This window comes from Triticum aestivum, chromosome 2A (genome assembly GCF_018294505.1).
Source record: "Triticum aestivum cultivar Chinese Spring chromosome 2A, IWGSC CS RefSeq v2.1, whole genome shotgun sequence".
In the NCBI taxonomy this organism is placed as follows: Eukaryota; Viridiplantae; Streptophyta; class Magnoliopsida; order Poales; family Poaceae; genus Triticum; species Triticum aestivum.
In genome coordinates this window covers 583310248-583338139 of record NC_057797.1, presented here as the reverse complement: position 1 = coordinate 583338139, position 27892 = coordinate 583310248, and the positions used below count along the sequence as shown (strand labels likewise).

At 45.8% G+C, this 27892-nt stretch overlaps 3 protein-coding genes across 3 annotated transcripts; all 3 read left to right on the top strand.

The window, feature by feature from the left end:
- Positions 1-1907: 1907 nt before the first annotated feature.
- On the top strand, positions 1908-18036 carry LOC123189557 (mitochondrial inner membrane protease atp23). The gene is made up of 5 exons (XM_044601998.1): positions 1908-2159; positions 2246-2361; positions 16996-17133; positions 17248-17331; positions 17598-18036. Exons 1-5 carry the CDS (start codon positions 2018-2020, stop codon positions 17730-17732), a joined length of 615 nt encoding a protein of 204 aa, XP_044457933.1. The 5' UTR covers positions 1908-2017; the 3' UTR covers positions 17733-18036.
- Positions 18037-19817: 1781 nt separating this feature from the next.
- Positions 19818-24458, top strand: LOC123189555 (mitochondrial inner membrane protease ATP23). Its single transcript, XM_044601996.1, has 5 exons — positions 19818-20064; positions 20171-20286; positions 23271-23408; positions 23528-23611; positions 23970-24458. Exons 1-5 carry the CDS (start codon positions 19923-19925, stop codon positions 24102-24104), a joined length of 615 nt encoding a protein of 204 aa, XP_044457931.1. The 5' UTR covers positions 19818-19922; the 3' UTR covers positions 24105-24458.
- Positions 24459-24586: 128 nt separating this feature from the next.
- Positions 24587-26974, top strand: LOC123189556 (uncharacterized). The gene is made up of 2 exons (XM_044601997.1): positions 24587-26300; positions 26411-26974. The coding sequence occupies exons 1-2, from the start codon at positions 26213-26215 to the stop codon at positions 26533-26535; spliced, it is 213 nt and encodes a 70-aa protein (XP_044457932.1). The 5' UTR covers positions 24587-26212; the 3' UTR covers positions 26536-26974.
- Positions 26975-27892: the final 918 nt, after the last annotated feature.

The following is a 27892-nucleotide window of genomic DNA, read 5'->3' as shown; positions in this document are numbered from 1 at the left end:
GCTGCTTGATGGATGACCTTCGATCTCTCGGCCGGTCCGGTTTGATTGTGTTGTCTTTGAGGATTGGGAGGTGCATGATGTCTTGTATTGAGGTGTTTTTGTCGGGGGTCTTTTGACGTAGTAGCAATGTCGGGGTTTGTAGGTGTTGTGTATTCGAAGAGTCTGGTTGGGGCCGCCTGTAAAGTTGTGAGATTTCTTGCCGTGTGAAGAGTTAGCCCATGCTCTGCTTGTACTGGTTTTCGTCCGATTTTTCGTAAATTAACTGGACAATTCTTTTCTTCTTAATTAATCGAATAGTTGAGGCAAAGCATTTTGCTAAGCATACATATACACGAAACTAATAGTGCGCATCAACTGCAAGTGATTCTTGGAAGGAGCTCGACCTGTGGAGTGGTCAAAGCATGTCACGTCGAGTCAGTCGACCAAACAGGAACTAGTGAGGTGTGAGCGGCCATTATTTTTACACGCCGCACGGCCTCCCTTGGATTCTTGAGCGACGGGAAGGCTTGGATTCCTATTCCTGTCGATCTGGAACCACCTGCGGCAACCGTGCATGGCACCGCACCGTGCTGTCCGTGCACGCACGACGCCGCGCAACAGTTATAAAACGGTCTGCTCGTACTCGACTGTTCCCGAGATCTTTGCTGCTTTGCTCGAAGACCTCTGCTTAGCTATAGCCACAAGCAGTACAAACACGCTTGAATTTCCTCTGAATTTTGACAGTAAGAATAAGAATGAAAGTATAATTTGCCGGCAACTCCAGTAGCTTTACCAAAAAATTGAGCATGACATCTACAGGTTACAAAACTGTAAGCATCAGGATACGAAAAATTGAGCTTCCCCTCTGCTTTTATAAAGCATCAGGACACAAAAATTTGAGTACATCATAAAGCATCAGAGTATATCTATCAAGCTCCCAACTTCATAAAATTTGACTGCAATGAAATTTAGACAGTGTACACTCCACTGTTTTCAATGAGTAGTACAGTTTTAACAGTACTTCACTATCAAATTTTCAGTGAGCAAAATCCAGTTTTGACAGTTTGGGGACATATGTTTGGGGACAGATGGAGTGAAATTCAGTCTTGATGTGGTAATGCACACGGGATGTCATCGCTGAGCATGCTGCCGTTGTGGTACGTGAGGCGCTGGCTGGGATCCGGCTTGTACAACTCCATGAGCCTCCTGCCTCCCATCGGTCGATCTGCGTGGACCGGCTTCATGGACGAGGTTGATGGCAAGATGGATGAGGTTAGCAGCGACGTATATGAGATTGACGATGGGCAGGGCCAGCTCCCGCTCGCCACAATGGTGGAAGGATGCATCCGTTGGAGAGCAGATCAAAAAAAAAAAAAACGAGCCTTCTCCTCACCCAGGGAAACAACGCGGCAAAGGATGGTGAACCAATGCGATGGAGGCGTGGGGCGGGGGAGCTCCGACGAAGCCCGGGGAAGCTGCACGTGTGAGTCGAGCAGCCGACGCAGGGGAGAAGAGCGGGGAGTGCTGGTTGTGTCGGCAATTTGCGGAGGGGGGTTTTCAAAAAATTGCCACATCGACCTTCTTTTTCGGACGGACGGAGTGGGTATTTTATTATTTCTGATGTTCGTTGTACTATCATAATTGAAGATAAATAGATGAGAAGATTTCACAAAAAAAACCACACAAAAACCGTACTTCAATCAACCCTCTTTCGCCTTTTCTTTTTGGGTCTTTGGTGTCTTCTTCATTTTTCACTAGGCTTTTTTTCGATTCTGTGCTTTTAGAGTCCTGTTTTTTTTCCGATTTCATTTTCTTTTTTTAGGCAATCCGATTTCACTTTTTTTTGAGGCATCCGATTTCATTTGCTTTTTCAATGATGGAGGGCCAACACAGCCCGTGGTGGTCTTCTGATAACTGAGCCCAATCACCTTCCGGCCCAGAGATCCCAACTTTACCCTAGCGACCCTGAAGACCAATCTCGCTTCGACTTTTCGGCCTCTGGAACCCACGACGCAGCTGCCGCCAGAGGTACAGAACAATGGCGGCCGCCGCAGGCGACGGCGGCAGCGTCCCGCCGAAGACCCCAATAGCGGAGGCGCCTCCCGCTTCTCGGCCGCACGTGACCCGCAATGCCATGCCGTGGCAGAAATGCGTCGCCGGCGTTCAATTGGCTCTCAAAGGTACGCGCTTGCTTACGCCTCTACTCACCCATCGCCCTTTCTTTTCTTCCTCCCATCTCCTGACTCGCGTTGTCAATTGATGATAGATCCGAAGGTGGTGTTCCTGAGGGAGCAGATCGAGAAAGCCGGGTGCACCGTATGGCCGACGCTTTTCCGGGCGGCCATCTGCACGTCCAGCGGGAACTACGCAAGCGGCGTGGGGGTATGCTGTTCTCCATTCCCTCTCCCCTCATTATCGGTGCTTTATGGCTGGCGCTCCACTTACAGGGGTTCACGTTGGCAATCTAATAAAAAAAAATCGATCAAAAGGAGCCTCGCCCCCGGTTCATGTTGGCACTCCACTTACAGGGGCTCAGAGAAGCACGCCCTCCATGCTCAACACTAACAACAGCTTCAGCCCAGGATTGACGCTCAGTTTCCTGAGCATCAATTCCCTGAAAAAAGACGGCCTTTTCCCCAAATGGTTCTTTGAGGGATTTTGCCCAGTCCCCCAGAAACCCCACTATCAGATGCCACACCTGTTTCATAGGGATCCAGGTGCATTTGTTAAAGACAGTCTCCCAGGAACCCTACTGTCAGATGCCACACCTGTTTTTTCACAGAGATCCAGGTGCATTTGGTAAAAAACTAAGCCATTTCTGCAGTTCCAAAGTCCCCACAGGACAGCATAAGAAACATAATTTAGTTTTCTTATTTTATTTAAAGCCAGTGAACAGCTAAAGATCTAAAATCTACAATGCTAACACCAAATATAAGCTCAGCATCATTCTAAATGGATTTAGCAACAATACATTCAAACATTCAATGTTCAGATGGTACACTGACTCAATTTCACCACAATGTCTACATTCCAGAGGTTTTGTCATGCTGCTCCTCCTCAGGCTATCACAGGTGATAAGAGCCACAAGAACCCCTGAATCGTAGGGGGGACTTTAAGTTGCTAGACAGCCGGTAACAGGACAGGTTGGACCCCTCTCAAGTTCACAATTGCATATAGGGATTTATAGGAACATACCCCTTTAGACTCATACTACCAAACTAAGCTTTCCTCCTGCTCTACAAATACAACAGATTCTAAGTCTATCCACATGACCATGAGATCTTCAGTGAAGGTCCTCCTAAAGGTGCACTTCAACTGAATCCCATCCCAGAGCTCAAACAGTCTTATTTGTCTCATTGACCACACAATAGATATCCCAAAATTGTGTGGCCAGAGGAGAGTTGCCAAACCAAATGTCTTCCCCAAAACGAACTGATCTGCCATTACCTACATGCCACTTGTATCCAGATTTAACAGAACTGAGAGGGGTGAGAGTCATGGCAGCAGAGCACATTAGGATTTCTAGTATTATACTTAGCATCTATAACTTTTCTCCACAATGTTCCTTCCCTTGCAATATACCTTTTGGATATTTGGCACTCCCGTACCCCCATATTCCTTCCTCATGATCATGTTAAGGCCTTGGATATTTGGCACTCCCATAACCCCCGTACTCCTTATGGAGAGAGATGGCCAGTTTGCAAGATGATTTTTTTAATTTCCTTCACTATTACTCCACATGCATTTGGCCATTTGAGAATTCACTAAAGCTATAGCCCACTTAGGGAATTTTAAGAAGGAAAGCATGTAATTTGGAATACTGAATAAACAAGACCTAATTGAAGTCACTTTGCCCAACATAGAACGTAACTTGCCTTTCCATCAGCTATTCTAGCTAACATAAAATCCACTAAAGGTTGAAGATCCTCTCTCCTCAACTGCTCAAAGTGTAAAGGTAATCCTAAATATTTCATAGGAAAGTATCATCAGCATATTCTAAACAAGCACCCCCAGGAATAAAGTTTGGACAAAGACCTCTAATGAGCCCTACTTTCCACCTTTAACTAGCATTTCGTCAAAAATAACCAGAACGAGATTAAACAAGGGAGAAAGAGGGTGCCCTTGCCTAAGCCCTCTACTAGTAGTAAAGAACACTCTCCCCATTAATCTTGCCTCCTATGGTACCATTTTGAGCAATCATGTCAATCCAGTTAATCCACTTACTACCAAAACCTTGAATAGTTAACCTTGTCATAGGCCTTCTCATAGTCAATTTTAGGGCATGTTTGGTTGTTGGCCTGGGCTTCATGCCTGGTAAAAGAGGCTGTCTGTCATCCGCCTGGTACTCCCTTGCTTTTATGCATGGTGTGGCTGCCTGGACATCATGTGTTTTGTTGGTGGCCTGGCCTGGTGAAATATTTAAATAATTTACTAGCATGATTGATGGAGATTGAACGCCCATAAGCTCAACGAGGCAGGGAAACATTGCCCAGGCAGCTACCCAGGCATCCTTTTTTGAGTGCCTGGTCCAGGCTAAGCGGACTGCCTGGGTCAAATTCCATGCTAAGCAAAATGTCAGGTAACCAGGCCAGGCTAGCAACAACTTTTGCAGGACAGCAACCAAACACTGTCCAGGCACAGTTCAGGGAGGCTCCAAGCCAGGCACGATTCAGTGTGGACACTATCCAAACAGACCCTTATAAACACTAGCCCTTTATCACTAGAAGATTGGACACACATGAACAATTTCATGTGCAGTCACTACACTCTTTAAGATGTATCTACCTCTAATGGAAGCAGACTAGTGTTCCGAGATCATCCTACTAATAATCAGAGCTGTTAGGAAATATGCAATCTGTATTTCCAGGTGGCCATGGGCTAATATATATACATGTACGGGTGTGGTAAATATGCAGGAAACCCCTTATACAATGGGGATATTACATGACAAATATATACAACTCTAACACCCCCCTCAAACTCAGGGTGGATCAACAACACTAAGTTTGGAGAGATGCTATGCTCTAGTTTGGGCCTTCATAAAGAAATCTGCCAACTGTAACTCTAATAAGCTAAAAAGCACGGATATGGGGACATGGACACGGCGACACGCATACGGGGACACGGGATACGACATTTTCCATAAACAGCCCATCGGGGACACGGCAAGTATATATAAAAATAAATAAAAATATGCCATGTAATATAGAGTTAAAGACAAAAAAATAACGAGAAAGAGATTGCCCCATTCAGCAGTAACTGGGCCACAAAGAAGATGATCCATTAGTAGTTGGGCCATTTCAAGAGCAAGCGGATGCTACAGATTAATTTGCACCGTCAAAAACTCAAACCCTATCTCTCTCTGCCCTAACGCTTTGACCAAGCCGCCACTCTCCTCCCAGCGATGGATCTCTCATCTACCCCGCAGCAGGCCAGCAGCTCTCGCCACCGCTCTCCTCCTAGCGTGCTCCTCTTGCTGCCGAAGCAGCAGCGGCCAGCGCTGCAGTGGGGGATGCAGCGGCGGCGGCGGCGTCGCGGGCGCAGCAGCGAGGGCACAGCAGCAGCACGACGGCGAGGGCGCAGCAGCAGCAGCGCTGCGGCGGGAGGGTGCTCCAGATCCAGCGTTGCCTCGTATCCCTTCCGTGTCCCAGCCGTGTCCTCCCTTTTCTTTCTTTCTTTTAATTCTTAATTCGGGAAATACGGCGGGATACGCGTTTCCCCGCGTGTCCCCGTGTCCCGCCGTGTCAGCATGGGGATTCGGCAACTTTTGCCGTGTCCATGCATTGTAGCTAATAAGAGCAATGATTTGATCATGCACACCAACGCTCACAAAAGGAGCATAAACACCAATATGTTTGATGAGCTTATGCTTCATAGGGTTACACACAATACTTATAGCACATGTACCCTTTAACAAGAGGGGAGTAGGTGTAGTAACAGAAACGCCAAACTCCTTAAGTAACCATCGTAACCAAGTCACCTATGCCGTCAAAACAGTCATAGTTTGCAACTCAGCCTCTGTACTCGAATAGGAAACTGTAGTATGTTTCTTCGTTTTCCAGGCAATGAGAGAACCACCAAACACAGTAAGTAGAAAGTGAACAAAAGGGACCACTAGCCCACGTAGAATAGGCCTGAAGCTGTAATGAACTGGAGCGGGGAAAGAAAGGACGGGGAGAAGTCGTGCCATGAAGATATCATAGAACACGAAGAAGGTGACTATAATGAACTGAAGTGGAAGCAGAAACAAACTGACTCAAAATATGGACATGATAGGAGATATCTGGACGAGTGACAACTAGATAGACAAGACTCTCAACAAGACGATAACACGCCGGACCAAACAAGGGGTCACAATCAAAAGCACATAGGTGAACATTGAGCTCCATGGTAGTCTTAACATTGCGCATATCAGTAAGAGCAACACGGGCAAGAAGATCCTAGATATACTTATCTTGGGAAACAAAGAAGCTATCAGAGGTAGAAGAAACCTCAATCCCAAGAAAACAATGAAGAGGGCCAAGACCAGACATAAGAAACTGCTCACTAAGATGTGCCTTCACAAAGGCAATGTAAACAGGGTAGTCACCAGTGTTGATCATGTCATCAACATATAAAAGAAGAGTCAGGCCATGAGCAGAAAGGTGGGCAAACATTGCAAGATCATGAGCACTCGCCAAAAAACCCAACAACAATCACCACAGAGGCGAAACGGTCAAACCGGGCATGAGGGGCTTGCTTAGGGCCATATAGAGAGCGATGAAGGCAACAGATCATGCCATCAGGGACAGAATACTCAGGTTGTGACTGCATGTAAACCTCCTCGCACAACTCACTATTAAGAAAGGTATTCTTAACATCAAGCTGAGATACAGACCAATGATGAACATAAGCCACAGCAAGAAGTGTGCGAGTAGTGGTCATATGGGTCACTAGAGCAAAAGTCTTATCGTAATTAAGACCATGCCCCTGCTGAAAGCCACGAGCCACAAGACGAACTTTGTAGTGCTCAAGAGAATCAGCGAAGCAAGTCTTAATGAAGCAGCACAAAGGTTGTGGAGGAGCAACTCCACCTTGCTGCTATAATGTGTACAGCACAAGTGTTGAAGGAACAGCTTCAACGTGCTGTGTTAGATATCGCTCTAGAGGCGAATGTAGGCCGATAGGGCAGCAAGAGTTCGATCCAGAACTCCCAGGGCACAAGATCTACTCCAAGATCTTAGATAAGAACAACCAGTTCTATTATAGGTAGTGGGTGCATAGTCTAGGTACAAAGTAGAGGTAAGGACCTCTATTTATAGGGCTTTGGGAAGCCTTCACATACTTCTACTTATAGCTAGAATACTCTAGAAAACATTATTTAAGTTCCACCATTCTACTCACAGCTACTCACAACTAGAAGACTCTAGAAGACAGTGGGTAGGGTAGAAAAGAACAAAAAAGAAATACTACACTGGAGTGGAAGCATCTAGAACTCTAGAAGTAGCCAAACAGATCTGGCATGTGTTTTTCTTCTTTTTCTCTCATCTATTGTTCCTCATCACTTAACCTGGTAGACCCACTTACAAGTGATGGGATGAACCCGGGGAGGAAGAGAAACAAGATCCCACGTGCATGTGCGCTCAAGAGTAGCAATCTCTGCATGATAAGCTGCCATTTGTGATGAACAACATCACGATAAGAAGTCGGCTCAAGAACAACAACGCTAGCACTTAAAAACCATAGCAATCGACAGGTGAAAGCGGGCGATGATGTAAGCCATAGGTAGGCTAAGACGAGGAAGATGGAACATGAGAAGTAGATGGCTCATCAATAAACTCAACTCATCAACAACACGTGTACGACGAGTGTAATAGTGACAAAAAGAGGGACAAATACGAGGAGGAACCATCGTGATAGATTCAAGTGATGGAGACGGGGATGCCACCAAGGATGGCGGTCCATAATCCTGTGAATATGTGATAAGTGAGGTGAGGAAACCATAGGAGATGGTGTCGTCGGATCTGCAATAGTGTGAGAAGCAGGAGTAGTGGGATGCGTACACAAGGGCTCAACAAGAGTGATAAGTGTGTCGGGAAAAGTGAGGAAAGAGGTGTCCACCATTGAAAAGGTGGGGGAAGATGGACGTGAGTAGAAGGGATGGGACTCCTCAAAAGTCACATCCCGAGAAATATGCATTCAACGACTGATAGGGTCCCAACAACGATAGCCCTTATGCTCATCATTGTATCCCAAGAAGACGCATTCAATAGACTGAACGGTCAGTTTGGTGCATTCTCAGGGGGCAAGAGGAATATAGTAAACACAACCAAACAAACGAAGCACCGAATAATCAGGAGAACGATAAAGAAGACACTCGAAAGGAATGCCACCTTGCAGAGCAGCGGATGGCTGGATATTGATGAGATAAGTAGAACTGGAAACAACCTCAACCCAAACGTGAGGCGGAAGAGGCAAGATCATCAACGCATGAGTCGTCTCAAGAAGATGGTGATGCTTAGCCTTAGCCACACCATTCCGAGCATGAGCACCAGGACAAGAAAACTGAGCAAGAGTACCCTGCTCAACAAAGACAACACACACCGTCTTGAAGATACACTCTCCAGCAAGGGTTAGCACAAAACGCATGGATAGGCAACCTCACTGCGAGAAGACATAAAATATAGAAATCATCTATTGATATAATATATCTTGATGCCCCTTGTAAAGCAAAGGGAGTTGAACCCCATACATCGGAATGAACTAAATCAGAAGGACATTGAGACACTGACTCACTAGTATGATAAGGTTACTGAATCTATTTGCCAAGCCTACAACCATGACACTCCAAAGAGACATATCTTGAGACAGATCCCAGAAGACCTCAATGAATTAAAGATAACAGACAAGAGCCACAAAGAGGACCAAGTCGATGATGCCACTGTTGGAAGGAGCCAATAGCTGAAGCGACAGAAGCAAAGGGACTGGTGGTAGCTGTGGCAGCAGAAGGAACATGAAGCCAGTCTAACTTCCAAAGACCCTGAGAGTAATGAAGGCGAGGGCTAGCCCCAACCAAAAGTGTGCGACGGTCCTGAACCGAACAAGAATCAATGTCAAGAATTACATGATAACCAGTAAGCTGACCAGCAGAAAAAAGGTTCATGGTAAGAGGAACATGAGCAACACCAGGAAGAGAAAAAGAAGCGGTAAGAGTACCTCGACTAGCAACAGAAAGAGGTGTACCATTAGCTGTGAGAACATGAATAGGAAAATCGTGAGATCTAAGAGAGGACAAGGTTGAAGAATCAGAAGACATATCAAAGGAAGCTCCAGAATCCAGAACCCACGGGGATGTACTTGACTATGTAGACGGTGGTCGCTTAGTGCTAGAAGCATCAGTTGCAGAACATGCAACACTCGTCAAAAAAAAACCCTGAAGCAGCAAGCAGATGCTTAAATCTCACAATATCTTACTCAGTCAAGGAGACAACTGAGGGTGTCAAAGTAGAAGCATGAGTCCTAGAAGATGTGTGCTCCTTATTGTGCATGTGTCGCTTCTTGAAGCAATCAGACTCGGGGTGACCATCCTTGTTGCAGTAACTACAATGAGTACGAGCGACCCTCACCACAAGTAGTGAACATGAGCGGCGGAGCACTAGAGCGGGTGCAGCAGGCGGCGTTGCAGGAGAGCACAAAGGGAACCTCAAGTGAATCAGCGACATGCAGACAAGTCTCCTTAACACAATTCTCATAAAGCGCCTCCAAAACGGAAACACGACCACAAGCAAATAGGGATGCACACCGCGGCTCAAACTCATTATGGAGCCGAGACAAGAACTCGTATACGTGCTGAAACTCTCAAGTCTGACCGCACAACTTGGCAACGCTAGCAAGTACCACAACCAGCAATGCGAAGAGTCTAGCTGGGGCTAGGTAGCAGAACTCTTTGCATAGAAATCATCAACCGTGGAGTCACCCTGTTGAAGAGCCTGCTCTTGGCGGACCATAGACATGCACTAGTGAAGATGGGTCCACATCTCGAAGATGATAATGAGGCCCATAAACTAAGAGACAAACTGAGGTAGAACAGTAGAAGCGAGAATAGCTGCGGCATGAGCATTGTCATCAAATCACTAAGTGTAAGCAGACATGGCATCACGGTAAGTGGGAAGAGCCTCCACATAAGCATGAACGACAACATCATCAACAACCTTAGCTGCATCCTTATTAGCCTAAGAAGCATCCGCAACAAGATCTGGTGGCGTCAACGGGGTAGGAGCCATAGGAGAAACCTGGCGCGGCGGACATGTGACCTTGCCGGAAAGAACGCGCGGCGGACATGTGACCTTGCCGGAAAGAACGCCCTCGAGACAAATGCCACACATGAATGCCCATAAAGGCAACAAACTGTGTGTAGTTAGTACCATGAAAAATCACCGAGCAAGGAGGGATGGCGACATAGCCCGACGACGAAGACATTGCACCTGTTTTTTTTGGGTAATCGGTCAAGTCAACCGAATAGACAACCTTGAATCAAAAGGAAACAGAGTCCGAGCGCGCGATTGAGAAGTTGACTGGCGGGAGGTCACCGGACGGTCGGCAACCGGATGTTCGCTATTGGTGGTGGCAGGGCAGGAGGGCGTGGTGGCGGCGGGCTAGGAGGAGGGCCGCGGTTGTCGATCTGGAGGTGCATCGGGCTTTGATTTGGAGGAGGCGCACTAGCTTGAGGAGGGAGATGGCAGCAACGATCGTGAGGATCTCCCAGACGCGATCTGAAGATAGGTGTCCTTGAGAAGTCAACAAAGGCGACGTGAATTGGATCAAGAGTAAGAGCCGGCCAGAGAGGATGATGACAGCACGAGATTGAATCGGGGACAGTTGTGTGTGTGAAAGAAATAACCAAGGGCTCTAATACCATGTTGGGACATATGCAACTTGTATTTCCAGGTGGCCATGGGTCAATATATTTACATGTACATGTTTGGTAAATATGGTGGAAACCCTTTATACAATGGGGATATTACGCGGGAAATATATACAACTCTAACAAAGACCTCAGTAAAGATCTTGAAACAACAATTAAGTAAACAAACGGTCTAAATTTCTTCATAGTTCTAGCATTGCTTTCTCTGGGGAATAAAGTGATCATAGTAAGCCTTAAACATATTAATCAAATCCTGCTTAACTATATCCCAAAAGGATTGAACGAAAACACAAGGAAGGCCATCAGGGCAGGTGCACCATCAACATATGAACCAAAAACTGCCTATGTAATTTCTTCCTCATTAGAAATAGCTTCTAACAAGACATTCTCTGTACTAGAGACTTGTTCGTCTACATTAAAAAATCATTTCCGAGAGAAATCTGAGGTCTAGGTTCTGCTCTAAAAAGATCTTTATAATAATCTACAACTATTCCTCTCTCCATCCGAGACTGAATGATTCTCAGCACCAATATCCAGCTTATCATATTGCTCCATCAACTGTTTTTTGTGCTTCCTAAGGAAAGCCTCTATGTTAGCACTCCAACCATAGCCAACTTCCTGAAATATGACTTTATGCTGCCAAACATTCACTACATTAGAGCTATTGGTAACTAAATCCTTAAAGTCAGGTCTAGTCTGCCACCATTTTTCAAATTTAAAGCTAGATTTTCTAAGGTTTTGCCCAGTTCCAGAATCCCACACAACACAATCGGAGTGTGGTCACTTCCAACTCTAGGTAAGACAGTAGCACTAGCTAAAGGACAGAGGTTATCAAACTCAGTAGAGCAGAAAACCCTATCTGCTTTTGACATGATCAAATCCTCTTGATTATTAACCCAAGTATAATTTCTACTAGACATACCAATTTCTATCAGGACCGAAAATCTACCAACTGTTAAATTTATCTACCCGTTTAAAATCAACTATACTATTCCTTTTGTCTGACTGTTTCCTAATGAAATTGAACAATAGCAGGGCCATCCCAATTTAAAAAGAGCTTACGCAACTCAGAGATGAACTCTTGCTTGCCTTCCTCATAGGCAGAGCCATACACAGTAGTTATTCTAGAAATAATATTAGTGCTCTTATCACGAAGGACTACACTAACAAGAAATTGTGAAATTTTCCAGCTAACAATATTTAAAACATCTAAATCTATTCCCACCAGGATGCCACCAGCATCAATGGTCCTATTACCTAAAAGGTTTTTAAGGAATTAGAGAAACTTTCCTTTTTAGTCTCCTGGAATCCCACACATGCAGGATTATGCGGGATTGTTGTATCATCTATGCGTTTCTTTCTACCAGTTGCAGACACCCCTCTAGCACTCCAAAAGATAAATTCATTTTAAAACTATTTTCTGAGGGTGCTTGCCCTGCCTATGTCTCCCAACATGAGTCCATTCTCCACGTACTCTGAATCAACACTAGCAGAACCAGCCAACAGCTGGCCTGTAAGACAACAAATCCATTATCGCAAACTACATGATCATCTACCGCAGTTCCTAAGTTTCCTTTGATCTGTATACAAATGTTACTAAATCTTTCAAGGATATCATCAACTGGTAAAACAATTAAAGGATTTGAGCTAATTATACCTTTGATTTTTTTGTTTAGAATTGCCAGATTCTGTTGCATTTTGAGCAGCTTGGCCTTTTCCATCACATGCTGGCTGCCAGTTACTCAACACTTTTCCTGGCAGGTTGAATAGGCCCCCAGAGCTTCTATTTCTTTTGTTTCTTCCCATCCTGATCTTCTTGCTTGTCTTCCAGAGTCTGGTCCCTGTCACCAACCTCCAGGCTCTCAAAAACAGGCATAATATCATCAGGTAAGTCAATGTTCAAGCTATATTGTTGCTCTGCTTGAACACCCTCATCTGCATTAGATCCTGTGCCACCTTCCTCTTGTGCTGCATAAACTGAATATTTTTGTTCTTCCTCATCACTGGCTTGCTCCATTTCAGTAAGAAGGAACCTACTAATCTCCTTAACAGGATGTTCAGCAGGCATAGCGACCCCATCATCAGATGCCATAACGCTAACCGACTTGTTGTCCCCAGAGCAACCTTGTTCGAAAGCAAGTCACCCCTCTTGTAAATTGGTGTGTCATCCTCAGCAACTTCCTTGGATGTTATCCTTGGCACCTCCACCTCTCTGAGAACCACCACCAGTGAAGCTACCTCCACTCTTGTTGCTACTCCTAGAATTAGCATTACTCTCATTTGACATTCTATCAGACCCAGCATTTCCTTTGTCAGTTTCCATATCACCTTCTTTGGACTGTTGGTTGCCATCATTACCATCATCGGATCCACTTTCACTGGTAACCTTCTCAACTTGTCCCATTAATGGTAATTCCACAGTAATTCTGGTCTGAGACATCTTCCCTTCTAACTCGAACAATCTTTCATATGGTATCTTACTAGTATCCCTGCATTTAATTTTCACCATGACCACTTCAAATAAACTATGGAACATTTTCTGCCTATCTACATTCAACAGCAGACCAAAAGCAGACACTACTTGATCAAGGATGGATCATTCACACCATTTAGGCAATAATAAACCTCTAAGCTGGATCCAAGTTTCAGTTAATTCCTCAAAATTTTCTAATTCTTCCTTCCAAACTGCAACTCTGACAGTCACGTCTTCCTTTGACAGCCCCAAACAGGGATAGCCAGCCACCTGTTCAACTTGAATATGAGGAGTGAACTTAACTAAGAAGGACCACTGATCAAGCTCTCTAATCTGCCAAGGCCAATTGGTTTTATATATTACAGAGAACTCTTTGGCAAGTTCATCCTTAGAAATCTCACCAGACTCAGTATATGCAACTCCACAATTCTTGAAAGACCCAATTGCAAGGTTACCCATCTCCTGCACTTCTATGTGCTAAAACCTAGCTTAGCTATCCACCTGGTGTGCACTTGATTTGCATATGAAACAGATTTTAGGTCTCTTACACATGGGTTTTGTGATGTTTTGGGTTATCACAATTGAAACACATCACCTGAGCATACTCAGTAAACTCCTCTCCAACCTCTCTGCCAGTACCAGCACCATTGGGGTTTCCTGCAGCCATCTGGGATGGTTTTTCGGGGTTCTCCTTATGAGCATCCTTGGGCTGCCCTTCCTAGCTCTGCTGTTGCTGATGTTGAGGCTGACCAAGAGGTACCCACTGATTGCCTTGCGGAAACACAGGAGGTGGGTACTGAGGATAAGAACCATCAGGTAATCAAACTGCGAAGGAGGAGGCGGCTGCTGTAGACGCGTGTCCCCCTCTCCCTTCCTCCTCTACCTCTGTTCCCCTTAGCTATCATAACCCTAAGCAGCAGAAGCTGGAAATCAAGGCGCTCCCAACCCAAGATGCCCTTCCTAGCTCTGCTGTTGCTGATGTTGAGGCTGACCAAGAGGTACCCACTGATTGCCTTGCGGAAACACAGGAGGTGGGTACTGAGGATAAGAACCATCAGGTAATCAAACTGCGAAGGAGGAGGCAGCTGCTGTAGACGCGTGTCCCCCTCTCCCTTCCTCCTCTACCTCTGTTCCCCTTAGCTATCATAACCCTAAGCAGCAGAAGCTGGAAATCAAGGCGCTCCCAACCCAAGATGTTCGCAAGCAGCTGAAACTCACCTTATCACCGAATTCCTTGTCCCAGATGATCACGAGCAGCTGAACTCACATTCTCACCGAATTCCTTGTCCCAGATCCCAGAAGGAAAGCAATCCTTGATCACAATGCAACAAACAAATCTTGCTGGATCCACACCGCCACCTGTGACTTCTCTCGGTTTTGGCAGGGGTGAAGGAGTGATTGGGGAAAAAGGCTCCCACAACTGTCCAAAATGGTCTAACCCCACCGCAGACGCTGACAGCCGGATCCAACGCACCCCAACCCTAGAAACCCTCACGGTAGCGTTCTCCTCGTCCGCGCCAGCAACCCTTGAATTGGAAACCGACTGAGTCATCAAGGACCAACAATGGCGAATCCGCAAACATGATCCCAACAAGACCAGCAATATGTCGAGCACCTGGAGATTGCAGCACTATCCTCTGTAGGAATTGACTTAGAACCCAAATGCACCCTCCATCGTCCCCGACGGCAAATCCACGACGCCTAATCTAATCTGAACAACCTCCATCGTGCTTGCTGAACTTTGAATGTTGAGGTGGCCTATTCTGCAGCCCACGCTAGAATCTGCTCCGCTGTCAGTGCTTTGCCTTGTTGGAACAAGCGACCTCGCTCCACTGTAATCCTGTCCAGAATCCACAAAGCCAGCTTGAGCCTGATCTTCTCCAATGCTCGATCTGCGCGAGCTACCGCGTCCATCAGCGCTAAGAGCTCCTGACCCGTCAGTTGCCTCCCCCTCCCATGCGGATCCATAGATTCTCCCTCGGGACCACTTAGGGAGCCCAGGATTTAAATCAGGAGACACGCCAAGCACAACCCCGAGACCCAATCTTGAACGAGGTGTTAGGGTATGCCGAGGTAGAGGAGAGAACATGGTGGCAAATCCAAGACGCATAATCTAACCTGAACAACCTCCCTCGTGCTTGCTGAACTCTGAATGTCGACATGGCCTCTGCCGTAGCCCACGTCAGAAGCTGCTCCGGTGTCAGTGCTTTGCCCTGTTGGAACAAGCGACTTCACTCCAGACTCCATTGTAGTCCTGTCTAGAATCCGTGAAGCCAGCTTGAGCCTGATCTTCTCCGCCGCTCGATCTGCGCAAGCTACCGCGTCCATCAGCGCTAAGAGCTCCTGACCCTTCAGTTGCCCCCCCCCCCTCCCATGCGGATCCATAGATTCTCCCTGGGGGTCACTTGGCGAGCCCAGGTTCAAATCACCATATCTCGCAGGAGACACACCAAGCGCAACCCCGAGACCGACTCAGCGAGGCGAGAGGGTATGTCAAGGTAGGCGAGAGAACGCCTGAGAGGACGTATGGTGGATTTCATTGGAGCGGGGAGAAGCACGGTGAGCTAGGCGGGGTGGATAGGGGTAGGTGGTGAGGAGGCAACAGGTGTTGAGAGAGCGATTATGGGCAAGTGGTAGTCTACTCTTCTTTCTTTTGGTTACCAGTTTCTTACAATCGCAATCTAATAATTTGCGTCGCCGCTATGTTTGGAGTCATGAAGTGTCTGCGGTTGTCACAAATCATAACAATTCCATGCAAACCAGAGTGTACTATGGTCTGTTTACTTTTCTAAATTATAGTGCTTTTGTTGTTTGGGGACATGTTTTAGCAAAAGATTAACTAGGATAATATTGGGTTGTCAAGATATGGGTGAGGAGATAATTGTCTTGTATGAATCCTGAAAGCATTCACTTGGTAGGACAACCAAAGTTGTGAATTCTACCTGGGTGTTAAATATTTGAACTGAAGTGTTCAAAAGATAGGTTCATCTGTTTTATGTACATGAATGGAATTTTTCTTTGAAATGTATGTAAAATTCACGTTTGCACCTCAGTCAGCAACATTTACGGCAACGGTAGGCCGAGCTGGTTCCTGTTTTCTTGTTATCGGTACATGTTGACAGGATTTGCTGCTGCCCTATTTGTAAAATTTTCTCCAAAAAATTTTGGGCAGCCCTAAAATACAACACCAAGTGCTGCAAATATACAGCAGCCGTGGCTGCCACAAAATTTTAGGGCAGTGGGGGGCCATGCAGGACGATAAAAAAGCAGCTGTTTTACATCACTGTGTGCCAAAAAAGCTGCTCCAACAGCTGCCCTAAAATAGGACACCCACAAAAAGACTGACGTGATGTATCTTAGGGCACCAATTTGAGGGCAGCTGTTGGAGATGAACATTTTCTGGTGCTCTAAAAACAACTTTTTGGTGCCCCAAATTTTATTCCAACCAATTTTTTTCTGCTCTATTATAGGGCTGCTGTTGGAGATGCTCTTTAGCAACTAGTATAAGCCAGTGCAATTGCCTGACCTATTACATTAGTTTCTCAAAATTCTTTGATTGGCCTTTTTCCTTGTGGATTCTATTTCAAGTGAACTATTAATGAGAGAGCTGCTCTAATATTTTCCACTTATTTATGTTCAGGTACAAGTTTGCTGTAATCACATGCGAAGGCAAGATGAGATAAATCAGGTCATAATTCATGAGTTAGTACATGCTTATGATGACTGTGTTGTCAAGAACATCGACTGGAAAAACTGCGCTCACCAGGCTTGCTCTGAGGTAGTGAAATACTTGTCATATAAATGGAAGTTATTGGCATGTTACTGTGCCACTAAAACTTATGTTCTGTTGTGAGTTATTGTAATTGGCTTACATTGTGTTATTTATTCTTAGATTCGAGCTAATCATCTTAGTGGCAATTGCCATTACAAACGTGAACTGATGAAAGGCTTCCTGAAGATAAAGGGGCATGAGCCAGTAAGTATTTTTTTTAGCAAAAGCAAAACAGCCTTTTTGTAGTCCTGTTATTGAGCTCACACCACATATGGCATTGGTTCTCTGTTAGCAAGCTACAAACTTTGAATAGTTAAATATAGTGAATCACTATTGGTGACTATTGGAATTGTTTACAGCTTCACTGTGGTTCTTGACTTGTTAGCTAATGAGCGTGATTTTCCTATTTTCATTTTTATTTTGCCAATCGAATGTTTATGCCTGCTGTGACGTTTTCTGCATTTCTGAAGGAATGTGTCAAAAGACGTGCGCTGCTTTCTGTCAAGAACAACCCGCACTGTTCAGAAAAGGCTGCAGAAGCTGCAGTTGAGAAGGTGTGGGATATGTGCTACAACGACCCACGCCCGTTTGATAAGGCTCTATGAAGTGAAAGCTGCCAGGGCAGTTTTGTTAACTTTCAGCCGGGTTCTATCAAGTGTATCCTGTGGGACAGTCTAGTCTCTCTTCAGACGGGCTCCATGAAGTACTTAGCAAAGCGTTGCAACAAAATCTGGAAATTTGGTGCTGGAGCAAAACTTTGAATGCCATGACATTAGTCCAGACAATCTAACAGATTATTCCATGTAATGCAATTGTTTTACATGGCATATAGTGACAGCTGACTGAGCTATAAATAAGAGTGGCTGTGAATGATTAATTCTTTATACCAGCTAAATATTACTTAAGATATTCCCTTTTTTCTTCCCTTTTGAAATTTCAGCCCTTTGGAAATGCATTTAGAACTACAGGGATGCTGACAATGTGGCGTCGGTTGGCTTGTGTGCCCTGTGTGGGCATGCGAGGGCGTGTGGTGGTGCGGCATGGATGTGCAGGGAGGCGTTGTGTTGGCTCGTTGGGTGTTCAGGCAGCCTGGAATTGGTGCCTAGATGCCTGGGCAACGCCTTGGGTTGCTCAGACCTGGTGAGAAGAGGACGTGTCGGTGTAGTGCGTCAGCGATCGGGCCTGAGCTACTGCGTGCAATGGTGCGTTGTCGGGGTCCTTGTTGCATGCCATCTTTGGGCTGCGCAAGGGCGAGAGTGATGTGCTGCTTCCGCGTTGTGAAGGTGGAAGGTAGGATGGGCTCGCTGGGTCATGGGTTTGGGCAGGTGATGCTGTTGGCGACCAAAATAGTCGACGATGATACAGGCACTGTTTCCTCTCTGGAGGCATCGATGTTGCAGTTCTTTCTTTAACTTTTTTACTCCCTTCGTTTCAAATTACTCGTCGTAGAAATGGATGTATCTAGAACTAAAATACATCTAGATACATCCATACTTGCGACAAGTAATTCGGAACGGAGGGAATAGTATGCTATGGAGAATCCCTAGATCTGGTCTCCTAGGTCGGATGATGATGTCGCTATTGGCTTTGCGAGGCGTTGTGTTTCTGGGCATCGTCTTGTAGTTGGACTTGGGGCTCGCGGAGGTGGTCGGTTGTGGCTAGTGTGACATCTCCGTGGAGGCATCAGGAGTACCCTCCACATGCAAGCAGCGCCAGGTGGGTTACGTGGCCACCTCATGGGATTAGATTGTCGTATGTTTGCTCCATCGGACATAGCTTTCTTCTTGAATGTCATTGGGTTTCATGGATATGCTTGTCCAGCCTGGATTGATACAACATTTTCGGTGTGCACTCTGGCAGCAGTGAAGGTGCTTCAGTGCCCGACATGGGTGTGTAGTGGGCTGTTTGCCTTTGGCGTGTCATATTATTGTGCTGTTTTTGGCCTAGTCAAGCTAGGTGATGTTTAAGTTTTCACTCAGTATTCCTGAATAAACTGATCAACCTTTTTCTTCTTTTTTTTGGCACTTGCATTATGCAGTGCGTTCCTCGTACCAGGTTGTTACTTGTAATACTCCTCTTCTAATCAATGGATTTGGCAGGTCTCCAGCTAACATTCGAAAAAGAAGGCTCAACAGAGTACAGTTCACTTTACAACATATGCCACAAACAAAACAGAAAATTGCAACAAGACCCTTTGGATACATGTGTAGATGTCGGCATGCCTCATGAGCTTTGTCTCGAACTGCCACAATGACGCAGAGCATCCGAAAGGATCGAGAGGTCGACGAAAATGAGGAAGGTGATTAGAAAATTATAACATTTAAGCTTAACTTCCAAATTTAGGTCAATATACCGATAAAATAGGTTCTGTGAATGTGAAACTAAACGAACACAACCTATATGCCGGACGAGCTCAAAGCAAAGTATGCTAGCAGTCCACGGCCAAAAAAAATTGACTTGCACCTAGAAAAATCAGGCGACCTACAAATAGCGGCTCTTTTTTTAGTTTTTTTTGAGACAGTCTCATTTTTTTAGTGATGGAGAGATAAATCGCTAGCAAGGAGGGCCAACGCCTCCCTACATCGCGCAGCCCAGCATTAGCTTTCTTGCTTAGCCCAATTACCTTCCGGCCCATCTAGTTTTGCACGTCCCGAAGGGATCAGTCGCTAGAGATCGTTTCCCTCAAAAAACAAAAAAAAATTCGCTAGAGATCCGAACTTTCTGAAGACCTAAACCCCCTCTGTCTTCTCGGCCTCGGGAGCCCACGACGCAGCCGCCGGCAGAGGTAGAAAACAATGGCGGCCGCCGCGGGTGACGGCGGCAGCGTCCCGCAGAAAACTACCAGAGGGGAGGCACCTTCCGCCTCTGACCCGCCCGTACCCCGGCATATCATGCCGCACGAGGAGTGCGTCGCCGGCGTCCGCTCGGCTCTCAAAGGTACGCGCTTGCTTACGCCTCTACTCACCCACCGCCGCTTCTTCCTTCCTCTCGACGTGTCTGTGAACTCCATCCCCTGACTCGCCTTGTCGATTTTGGTGGGTAGATCCGACGGTGCGGTTCCTGAGGGAGAGGATGGAGAAAGCCGGCTGCACCGTGTGGCCGATGCTGATCCGGGCGGCCACCTGCGCCTCTGCCGGGGGCTACGCAAGCCGCGAGGGGGTACGCTGTTCTTTCATTCCCTCCTCCCCTTACTATCGTTGCTTTATGGTTGGCACTCACTCTTACAAGGGTTCATGTTGGCAATCTAATAATTTGCATTGCCGCTATGTTGGAGATAGAAAATGTCTGCGGTTGTTGACAAGTCATAACAATTCGTGCAAACTGGCGTACTATGGTCTCTGATTTTGTAAATTACAGCGCTTTTGTTGTTTGGATACATGTTTTAGCAAAGGATTAACTAGGATATTGTTTGGTTGTCAAGGTTTGGTTGAGGAGATAATTGTCCTGACTGAATCTTGAGAGCATTCACTTGGAAGAACAACCAAAATTGTGAATTTTTCTCAGGTGTTAGTATCTCCAACAGATGATGCACAATAGGGCAAGTGCCCAAAAAACTGCTTTTTAGGCCATTTGGACCCAAAAACAGTGCTGCAGCAGATGATGTATCTGCAAATGGTGCTGCAATTTTTTTGGGCAGCTCCATATTTTGGCACCAAGTGCTGCATATTTGCAGCACTCCATCCGGCTGCCGCAAAGTACGTCAGCAGCTGCGTGCAGGCCAACTGTCACGCTTAAAGTTCCCGCCGCCGCACCCACCTCTCCCACACAACCGCCGCCGGCGGGATCTCGCCATTCCACGCCACAGCCGCACAGCTGCGAGCCCGCCGTCCTCGCTGGGCTCAGCCGTAACTCCGCCGCCCAATCCCACCATTCCGGACGGCCGCAACAGCCCTGCCACTGTTGTCGATTCGGGATCCGCCGCCGCCTCGGATTGCGCTGATTCTGGCCATTTGCCACCCCTTCGCTGCCCTTAATGGTCACTGCAGCACCACTGCTCACAGTTGAGATTGATTAGCGGCTGCCTCGACCGCCACTTGACCGCCTGGACCTTTTGGCTTTCGGATGGTGCGGCAGCGACGGAGGCTCGAGAAGACCAACCCTTGGCCATTCCTAGCCGGCGCGGCGACAACCTCGGCCCTGACAAGCAGCCGGCTGGATTTCTCCTCCTTGCGCACTAGGTGTTAGACCAAAAGCCTCAAAGGTAAAAAAAATTGTTTTTTTGTCGTGATACAGGAGTAGACTGTAATGGGAAGTATTGTGTTGTAAATGAGTTCGTTCGAGTCCTCTCCTTGGGATGTTTCTCCTCCGTAGAATATGATATGAATGAAGACGAGGACATTGCTTTGATCAGGATGATGTACATGCATAAGAACAAGAGGCCGAAGCATGGTGATTCGAGGAGGAATTGCGGCGGAGATCTTTTTTTTTTGAGAGTATGGCGCGGAGTGTTGGCCGACTAAAAGGCGACATGTTCAACAGTTAGGTGTGGCGGAGATGCGTATGTTGAGATGGATGTGTGGCCACACGAGGAAGGATCGAGTCCGGAATGATGATATACGAGATAGAGTTGGGGTAGCACCAATTGAGGAGAAGCTTGTCCAACATCGTCTGAGATGGTTTGGGCATATTCAGCGCAGGCCTCCAGAAGCTCCAGTGCATAGCGGACGGCTAAAGCGTGCGGAGAATGTCAAGAGAGGGCGGGGTAGACCGAATTTGACATGGGAGGAGTCCGTTAAGAGAGACCTGAAGGATTGGAGTATCACCAAAGAGCTAGCTATGGACAGGGGTGCGTGGAAGCTTGCTATCCATGTGCCAGAGCCATGAGTTGGTTGCGAGATCTTATGGGTTTCACCTCTAGCCTACCCCAACTTGTTTGGGACTCAAGGCTTTGTTGTTGTTGTTGTTGTTGTTGTTGTAGAGTAATTGCGGCGGAGATCTTGGACATAGCACTATCCAGAAGGTGACTATATCATTATGCATGATGACATATGGTGTTCCGGCAGATTTCATTGATGATCACTTGGTAATAGGAGAGAGCACTTCAATCTTGTGTGTCATGAAATTTGCAAAGGCAGTGGTTGAAGTGTTCGTCTAGAGTATTTGAGAGCACCCAATGCTCAGGACACTCAGAGGCTTTTGAGCGCCCTATTATACACTAACTGTTGGAGATGCTCTTAGTACTATAGGTAAAAGATAGGTTGATCTGCTTTATGTAGTTTGTTGGAGTTTTGTCTTAAAATTTTATTTAAAGTTTACGTTTGCATCTCTGCCAGCAATATTTCGACAAAGGTAGAGCGAGCTGGTTCCCGTATTGATGTTATCAGTACAGGTTGACCGGATGCTATGTTTCTAGATTTATTTGCTATATGTTCTTTGCCTACTTAAAATTGCATGCTTTATGTGTATGTTGTAGTGTATTGGATCAATGAAACTTCAGTTATATTGGCAGCGTTCATGCTATCACCTTAAACATGTCTCCCTTAGTCTTCATGCCTCATGCCTACTTGGTCCGTTTCTGGCCTCATGCAGGACAGTGCCGTTGAAATGTTTATGTGGATTGCCTAGCCCTTTCCATCACTAGTGCATGAAGCTTAACATGTGCTACTCTTCCCTTCACCCTTGCCCTCTCCCACTTCTCTCTCCTCCATTTTTCTAATGCCAGCCGGCACTGCTGTCCACCGTCTGTCCCCGCCACCTCCAGCGGTGCAAGTCGGGGGAGCCACCATGCCCCGATATCAGCCACCTCGTTGCCGTTGAGGTTAACGCTGGGCAGCCCCTCCCCCCTCGCTTCTTCGTCCTACTTCACCATTCCTTCTCCGCCGTGCACCACGCTATAAGCCACAACAAATGTTCGCGTGGTATATTTTCCCATTATGTATTGTATGGTTATCCCTTAACTAAGATTGTATGGACCAAGTTGTCGGCTAACCATTATAGCAGTCTTGTTGTTTTCCCTCAATGGTATTTTTTTTTCTTTGTATTAGTTGTCGTACTAAATCAGCAACAATTAATATGGATCGGAGGGAGTATATTATTTTCCTCAAAATTCTTCGATTGGCCTTACATCTTTCCTTGTGGATTCTTTTTCAAGTGAACTACTGACGAGAGAACTGCTATAATAATTTCCAGTTATTTATGTCCAGATAGAAGTTTGCTGTAATCACATGGAATATCCCGATCAGATAACTCAGACCATAACTCATGAGTTAATACATGCTTATGATGACTGTGTTGGCAAGAACATGGACTGGACGAACTGCGCTCACCATGCTTGCTCTGAGGTATCGAAGTACTTGTCATATAAATGGAATTTATTGGCATGTTACTGTGCCACATAAACTTATGTTTTGTTGTGAGCTATTGGTAATTAATTGGCTTACACTGTATTGTTCATTCTTAGATTCGAGCTAATCATCTTAGTGGCAATTGCCATTACAAACGTGAACTGATGAAAGGCTTCCTGAAGATAAGGGGGCATGAGCCAGTAAGTTTTTTTTACAGAAAGCAAAACTGCCTTTTGCTGTCTTTTTGTTATTGAGCTCATACCACATAATGACATTGATTCTCTCTTTGCTATGCGAATCCTGCGTTCTCTAGTGTCTCTGCAGCTTCCAAGTTCCATACATCCATCATCTTTGTGTACAGCCTATTCAGTTCAATCGAACTTCTATTAGCAAGTTACAGACTTTGAATAATTAAATATAGATAACCATTATTGGTATTTTCTACAGTTTCCATGTGGTTCTCAACTTGTTAGCTAATGAGCGTACTTTTCCTATTTTTATTTTAAATTTTCCAATTGAATGTTTATGTCTGCTGTGACCTTATCTGCATTTCTGAAGGAATGTGTTAAAAGACGTTCGCTGGAATCTGTCAAGAACAACCCTTACTGTTCAGAGACAGCTGCAAAAGATGCAATTGAGGCTGTGTGGAATATATGCTACAACGACACACGCCCGTTTGATAGGGCTCCATGAAGTGCAAGCTGTTGAGAGATTTTTGTGTCCTTTCAGATGAGCTCTACGAAGTTCAAGCCTGTGGGACAGGTTAGTTTCCCTTGAGATGGGCTCCATGAAGTACAAGCCTGTCGGGACAGTTTAGGTTCGCTTCAGATTGTACTTCTGCAGAGCGTTGCAACAAAATCTGGAAATTTGGCGCTGAACCAAAACTTTGAATGTATATTAGTCCAAACAATGTAGCAACAGATTATTCCATGCAATTGAATTCTTTTGCATGGCACATTGTGACAGAGTTCACTGAGCTCAAAATAAGACTGGGCGTAACTGATTAATTCTTTGCCAGGTAAATATATTGCTTAACGCATTCCCTTCTTTCAGCCTTTTTTGAAATTTGAACCTTCTGGAAATGCATTTAGAACTAATACACAGAACCCAGTCACAGTTATTCTACCAATAGCATTGTTCTGCATTTCAACCTCCAACCAACTCACTAATGTACTCCCTCCGATCCTAAATATAAGTCTTTTTGGAGATTCCTAAGGGACTATATACAGAGCAAAATGAGTGAATCTATGCTTTAAAATATGTCTATATACATCTGTATGTAGTTTCTGTTGAAATCTTTAAAAAGACATGTATTTAGAAATGGGGGAGTACATTCGAGCCACTGTCGTGCTATATTCACAATATTAATAATCAGGTCTCAACATTAATAATCATGTATTGAACAGTCAAAATTATGTTATGGTACAGTAACTCAAAATCTGCTGCCGGCACTAAATGTCATGGTTTTACCGCAAAGTTTTTCATTTGAAAACTTCACTATAGTAACTGTTGTACCCTGGAAATCTGGGGATGTTCTGTAAACAGGGCTATGGGTACCCATGATGGGCATGGTAATGATAATTAGTACTCCGTATCACAGTACTAGTAGATGATCTCGAGATTCTGATACAGCAAATGGCGACAGTATCATGCCATATCCACTCAGACAATCCCCATCACAAACCCATTTCACTCGCTTTTGCAAAGTAGGAGGGCACCAAAGTGTCCATAGGCAGCAACAACTCTACCCCGGTTTCAGCTAAAGACAAGGCGAGCACGGCTAATCCAGCTACAATACACGAAGCTACAGAGAGTAGCTACCCAATGATGCCCGCGTTCATGAGTGCCATGCCGATCTTGACGACAAGGTAAAGAAAGGCCAAGGAAACCAAATCCCCAAAAAATGTTTGCCCTCGATCAAGGCATGATCCATCCTTCCTAACCATCACTGTCAATCTAGCTACTAGCTCTAGGTGGCCACTTTCACGAACTATCAGGGTACTTAAAGCGGCGTCAGCATTCAGTAGGCAGTAGCCGCCGCCTCTTTTTCGGCTTAAAAACTGCCCTGAGGACACCCAATCCCATGAGGCTAAGCTAGCGTTAGCACAGCAATCAACCAATGGCATGCACAACAAATGCAATTTCAAATCCCAGTGAGGCTTGGCAAATCAGCATGGGAATCTTGAGCAGATGATATTCAGGCTACCTAGCTAGCTAGGCCCAGAGGCCATGAGGCTACTGAAGAATCAAGTTCAAATAGTGCTAACTAAACAAAACCCATGCTTAGCAACACCTTTCATGGTTTCATTCAAAACCACACCCACCACTCCACTACTCCATGTAGTTAGTACTTAGTAGTACCAATCACTAGTTAATCGCGGCTTCGGTATTCGCGTGACCGAGCTGGTTAAACAAATCCCATGTGGCGCGGCCGAGTGGAGCTCACGTGAGGCGCCATTAAACTAGCTGATCATCAGCTCACGGCCCCAGAAAGAAAGGCAGGGAGGGGAGGTTAAACAAGGCCGGGAGCTCCAGGAACTATAGATTCTTCCCGTGGGATGCCATGCGAGGACCAAGGCAAGGAGGAGGAGGAGGGAGGGGGACAGGACGGACGCAGGTATTAAAATTCAGAGCCGTGTAAATCTCCTGTCCTTTGACCTGCGAGCTGTCTTCGCTCCAATGCCCTTGATCGGCTATATATATGCACCGAACATACATAGACACTCAGGTGCAGCAGGTTAGCTGGATTGAGGTGAGAATCAGTTGAGAGGAGCAGAGCGCGCAACGGGTGTGGAGAAGGCATGAGGTTGCTAGGTGGGATTGTGAGGCTTGTTGCTCTGGTGTTGATGTTGGTCGTCGGTTCGTCGGTTCACCAGGCGGTGGGAGTTGGTAAGTCATCTGTCATACTTTCTTTTGCTGGATTCTGAAGTGTTGATGTTTGCGATTTGCTTGGTGATGAGTGTGCTCTGAAACTTGTTTTGTTCTTGTGGATGGTGAAGGTGCTATCAGGCTGCACGACAGAAGGACGCACGGGGAGCAGTGGGCGGAGGAGAGGATGCAGATGAGGTCCTACATGACCATGGACTACACCCGCGTCAAGCGCCGCACGCCCAAGCACAACTGATTCAGCTATAGCTAGCTAGAAGAAAGCCTCTTGTCTCCGGGCTCTGGCTCCTTCAGCAGCGACCGTCTGCTCAAATGTGTTAGCAGGGGAAGCTCTGGATTCAGCTAGCGATCGAGAAGAAGCTCTCAGCTCCCCTAATCCTCCTTCTTACTTCTTTAGTAGTATGTGTGTGTATGTATGCGTCCGGCGTGCAGATCCATCTGTGCACGCAAATTTTGCCCCCTGACCAAATGTTATTACTACTAGCTTGATTAATTTAGGATATATACTTACGCAGTTATTATGGTAGCACTAGCAGTGTTCATCTTTCAGTTACACTTTTGTAAGAAGGTACTGTAGTAATGTGGATTCGTTTGGTGAAGTCCTGGTTATTTCCCCTGTAAGTGAGGAGTGATCATGCACTACTGTAACATCTCAATCGTAATGGAACCAGACGAGCCCACTGAGCAGCATATGTTTGCTATATTGATTGATTGTCTCTATGGCCGTTCGATTGGTGCAGTTTTCATGCGCGCGCTTCCTCACGATGGATCACATTCGCCAACGCTCTATGGATCGGCAGTTTGTAACTAGCACCTCTCAGAAGACGACATGCAGGCAAATGCACTGTTTGACGAACGTTCAGAATATTGGTTCTGCCCCAAAGATGACATATAAGCAAATGCTAAAGATTGCTATCAGCGACTGTTGCATTGCGGTGATGATAATATGGTCCATATCCATTCGTGCGGATAGTATTTTGAATCTTCTGAGGGGATCAGGGATGTCGCATCAGATGGCATTCTGCTTAAAGTTTGAACAGTATGAGCGCGCGTGCTGTGCTAACAGCCTATCAGATACAAGAAGCGGCCATATATTTGTGCGTGTTTTTTGAAATGCTCAACTGCTCACGAGACACTTAAATTAAAGGTCTTCATAGCTCTCCTCTACACCCTATCAGTATCAATATACTCCCTCCGTCCAATAATATAAAAACGTTTTTGACACTACACTAGTACCAAAAACACTCTTATATTATGGGACGGAGGAAGTAATACTAGGTATATCACCTCTTTACAAGCTCAGCTCAACAACGGCGTTTGTTACATTGCATGATTAATTTTAGTCCTGTTTTTCTGGTCGCTCACTTCCAGCCCCTTTGCGACAGAGCAAGGAAGTGCAACGCACCACCATTCTACACACTATTAAACCTCCCATCTGCTGAATAGAAGAGAAAAGTATAAATGCCATTTTTACTTTTCAAGAGTTTCAGGCTGAGAGATCTCCCATATCAGCACTAGGTAACTCGATCACGAGGAGGAGGAAAACACGCAGTGAACGCTGCTGCTAGTACTTTTTACTGCATTTACCGCGAAAC

Bases quoted from the DNA above. Each gene is read 5' to 3' on its own strand.
- LOC123189557 (XM_044601998.1), top strand. From the start codon at position 2,018: ATGGCGGCCGCCGCAGGCGACGGCGGCAGCGTCCCGCCGAAGACCCCA. The intron at 2,362-16,995 runs GTATGCTGTTCT...ATTTATGTTCAG, and splicing joins ACTACGCAAGCGGCGTGGGG to GTACAAGTTTGCTGTAATCA. The intron at 17,134-17,247 runs GTAGTGAAATAC...ATTTATTCTTAG, and splicing joins CTCACCAGGCTTGCTCTGAG to ATTCGAGCTAATCATCTTAG.
- LOC123189555 (XM_044601996.1), top strand. From the start codon at position 19,923: ATGGCGGCCGCCGCGGGTGACGGCGGCAGCGTCCCGCAGAAAACTACC. The intron at 20,065-20,170 runs GTACGCGCTTGC...TTTGGTGGGTAG, and splicing joins CGTCCGCTCGGCTCTCAAAG to ATCCGACGGTGCGGTTCCTG. The intron at 20,287-23,270 runs GTACGCTGTTCT...ATTTATGTCCAG, and splicing joins GCTACGCAAGCCGCGAGGGG to ATAGAAGTTTGCTGTAATCA.
- LOC123189556 (XM_044601997.1), top strand. From the start codon at position 26,213: ATGAGGTTGCTAGGTGGGATTGTGAGGCTTGTTGCTCTGGTGTTGATG. The intron at 26,301-26,410 runs GTAAGTCATCTG...TGGATGGTGAAG, and splicing joins TCACCAGGCGGTGGGAGTTG to GTGCTATCAGGCTGCACGAC.